The sequence below is a fragment of the Gadus chalcogrammus genome, chromosome 11 (genome assembly GCF_026213295.1).
Source record: "Gadus chalcogrammus isolate NIFS_2021 chromosome 11, NIFS_Gcha_1.0, whole genome shotgun sequence".
NCBI classification, from domain to species: domain Eukaryota; kingdom Metazoa; phylum Chordata; class Actinopteri; order Gadiformes; family Gadidae; genus Gadus; species Gadus chalcogrammus.
Genome location: NC_079422.1, coordinates 25,909,799 through 25,912,298, shown reverse-complemented (window position 1 = coordinate 25,912,298; position 2,500 = coordinate 25,909,799). Strand labels below are relative to the sequence as shown.

The 2,500-nt window shown below is 52.9% G+C and overlaps 1 protein-coding gene across 1 annotated transcript in view; it reads left to right on the top strand.

Annotated features, from left to right (window-relative positions):
* The window catches only part of tcima (transcriptional and immune response regulator a), a 1,523-nt gene extending 310 nt beyond the window's left edge, over nucleotides 1-1,213 (top strand). Inside the window, exon 1 of the mRNA XM_056602232.1 lies at nucleotides 1-1,213. This exon is cut by the window's left edge and continues 310 nt beyond it. Coding sequence (XP_056458207.1) covers nucleotides 1-134 — 134 coding nt within the window. The 3' untranslated portion in view covers nucleotides 135-1,213.
* Nucleotides 1,214-2,500: the final 1,287 nt, after the last annotated feature.

Below are 2,500 nucleotides of genomic sequence, written 5' to 3'. Positions count from 1 at the left end.
GCGTGAGAAGCATCTTCTGCTTCACGCAGGACCCGGACGAGACGGCCCGCGCGCTCATGGCCCTGAAGCAGCGCAAGAAGGACAAGTTCCTGCAGATCGTGGGGCTCGTGCGGCAGTTCCTCAAGCTGCGTTGACCTCGGAGACGTTTCGGCTCCGGATGAGCCGAAGAAGTGAACCGTTGGAGACGCACTCGAGCACGAACACGAGATGCGAGATGCTGCAGAACTACCCGCCGACCGGACCGGTAACGTCGCATCGACGTATAGGGGTCGAGGCCAGCGGGTCGGAGAGGAACAATGTGACGTGAATGTGAAGGTTGCTATGGAGACGCGATCCGCGCGGACAGGTCGGCCAGAGGAAACGGCCTTTTTACGCATTGATGGATGAAGTGTAAATAATCTGAAAAGACAAATGACATTGGGGGATAAACGGCTCGAGGGCTGCCCACTTCGCCATAGCCCCCCTCCCGGGGAGGGCTCTGAGACTTTACGCATCGATGAGGATGCTCATGAAGTGCACGTGGTGGTGATGATGATGATGATGCAGGTGCACGCGCAGTATGAACCGCTGCAGCAGGAGGAAGACTCCGCCTGTAGAAATGACTCTCCACCAAAGCCCCCCCCCACCCCCACACCAGCCTTGTTTTGTCACGGCCACCATGACGTCATGGGCGGTGGCCACCTTACTGTATGTCTGTTGCTGTGGCAACACGGGCAGCATGCACTGTCCTTGTCTGTGATTTCTAATAAATTATTATCAAATGAATTCCAGTGGCTCGTTTGCATATTGTTGGTATGAATAGCGTTCATAAGGGATGTTCACATCCATCCATCCACTGGTTTGGGAGTCTTGAAGGGTCAGGAGGGATGTTCACAAGACATATCCATCAAAACTGATTAGGAAGTGCCACGTGTCGCTATGGCGACGCGGTCAGAGGGTCATGCTGTCGGGGTACTGATGAAGGGACGTTAGATGGATCACATTTCAGATGATAATTCCAACACGGGTTAGACGGTCGTAGCAGAGCACAGATCAGATAACTCCATTCCGCTTCAGGTCATCAGAGAGCGGGTTAGATGTTTGAGCATCAGTCACCCTATAGAATATTCAGCAGTTCACCACCGAACCCCAGCTAGGGAGAGCGTTTGACCCTCTGTAGCCCCTCCTCACCCTCGCAGTGTGAGTCCAGCAGGGAGACTGTGTGTGGAGGATTCACTTCCTCTTGTCTCTGTTGAGAAGCTCTTACTACAGCGTTTCTCTGATCATCTGACGCTCCAAAATCATTGTAATTCAGCGTCTATATCAGCATCACATCTCCCTGATAACATCCCCATATGAATCATTAATAACCCCTGAACGAACACAAGCACGTCAACAAACCGGTCATACGCTGCCTGGCTTGTTATTGTCGTAGGACTCGTCTCCTCCTGGTAAACATCGCACACTCATCACTTTTTCTTTTGTTCAAAAACAAAGAGACTAATTAAATAACGTGGTTTTATTTCCTTTGTTAACGCTCGCGTGTGTGTCTGTTGTCGTGTGCGTGTGTGAAGGGCAGGTAAACACACAGTGTGTGTGTGTGTGTGTTTGCCTGCATGTGGTGTGTGTATGTGTGTTTGTGCGTGTCTGTGTGCGTGTGTATTGAGGTGTGTGCTAAGAGCAGGTGAGCCAGTGTGCGTGTGCCTGCATGTGGCATGTCAGTCTGTGTCTGTGCGTGTGGGTTCGTCTTTGTGTGTGTGCGTCTGTCTGTGTTTGTGTAGCTGCCTGTGTTTGTATGCGTGCCTTTGTGGGTACCTGACTGCGTGTGTGTGTGCGTTGGTGCATGCCTAAACGTGCGTGCCTATCTGTGTGTGCATTCATGCCTGCGTGTCTGTGCCAGCCTGCCTGCGTGCGTGCGCGCGTGTGTGTGTGCGCGTGTGTGCGCGTGTGTGTGCGTGTGTGCGCTGTAGTGTGAAGGGTATATGAAGGGTGTAGGGTTACCCCCGCTAGAGTTACGGGCGGAGGCAGAGATCCACGAGGATAAGCCGAGCCGTGGACGACGCAGGGCGGTCTAAACCGGCTGGATCCACCCTGCGCTCACTGAGCTGTGTGTTATCAGCGCTGCAGATAACCGCCTGCTGGGGTGTGTGGGGGGGGGGGGGGGGGGGGGCTCCACAGGGGGCGGGGGGGGGGGGGGGACAGACTGTTATGTCTTACTCCAGCGCTCACCAGGATTCTTTGAGATTCATGTCGTTAAAGCCTTAAGGTTTAAGCACTGTATGTGTGTGTGTGTGTCCGTGTGTGTGTGTGTGTGTGTGTGTGTGTTTGTCCGTGTGTCCGTGCGTGTGTGCGTGTGTGTGTGTCCGTGCGTGTGTGCGTGTGTGCGTGTGTGTGTGTGATGTGACATAACCACTATCTCCTATCCTATACTTTCCTTTCTATTCCTAAAACACAGAACAAAAATAGACATCAGTAATTATTCCTTTCTCTCCCTCTGTCTCTCTCAATATTCCCTCTTTCC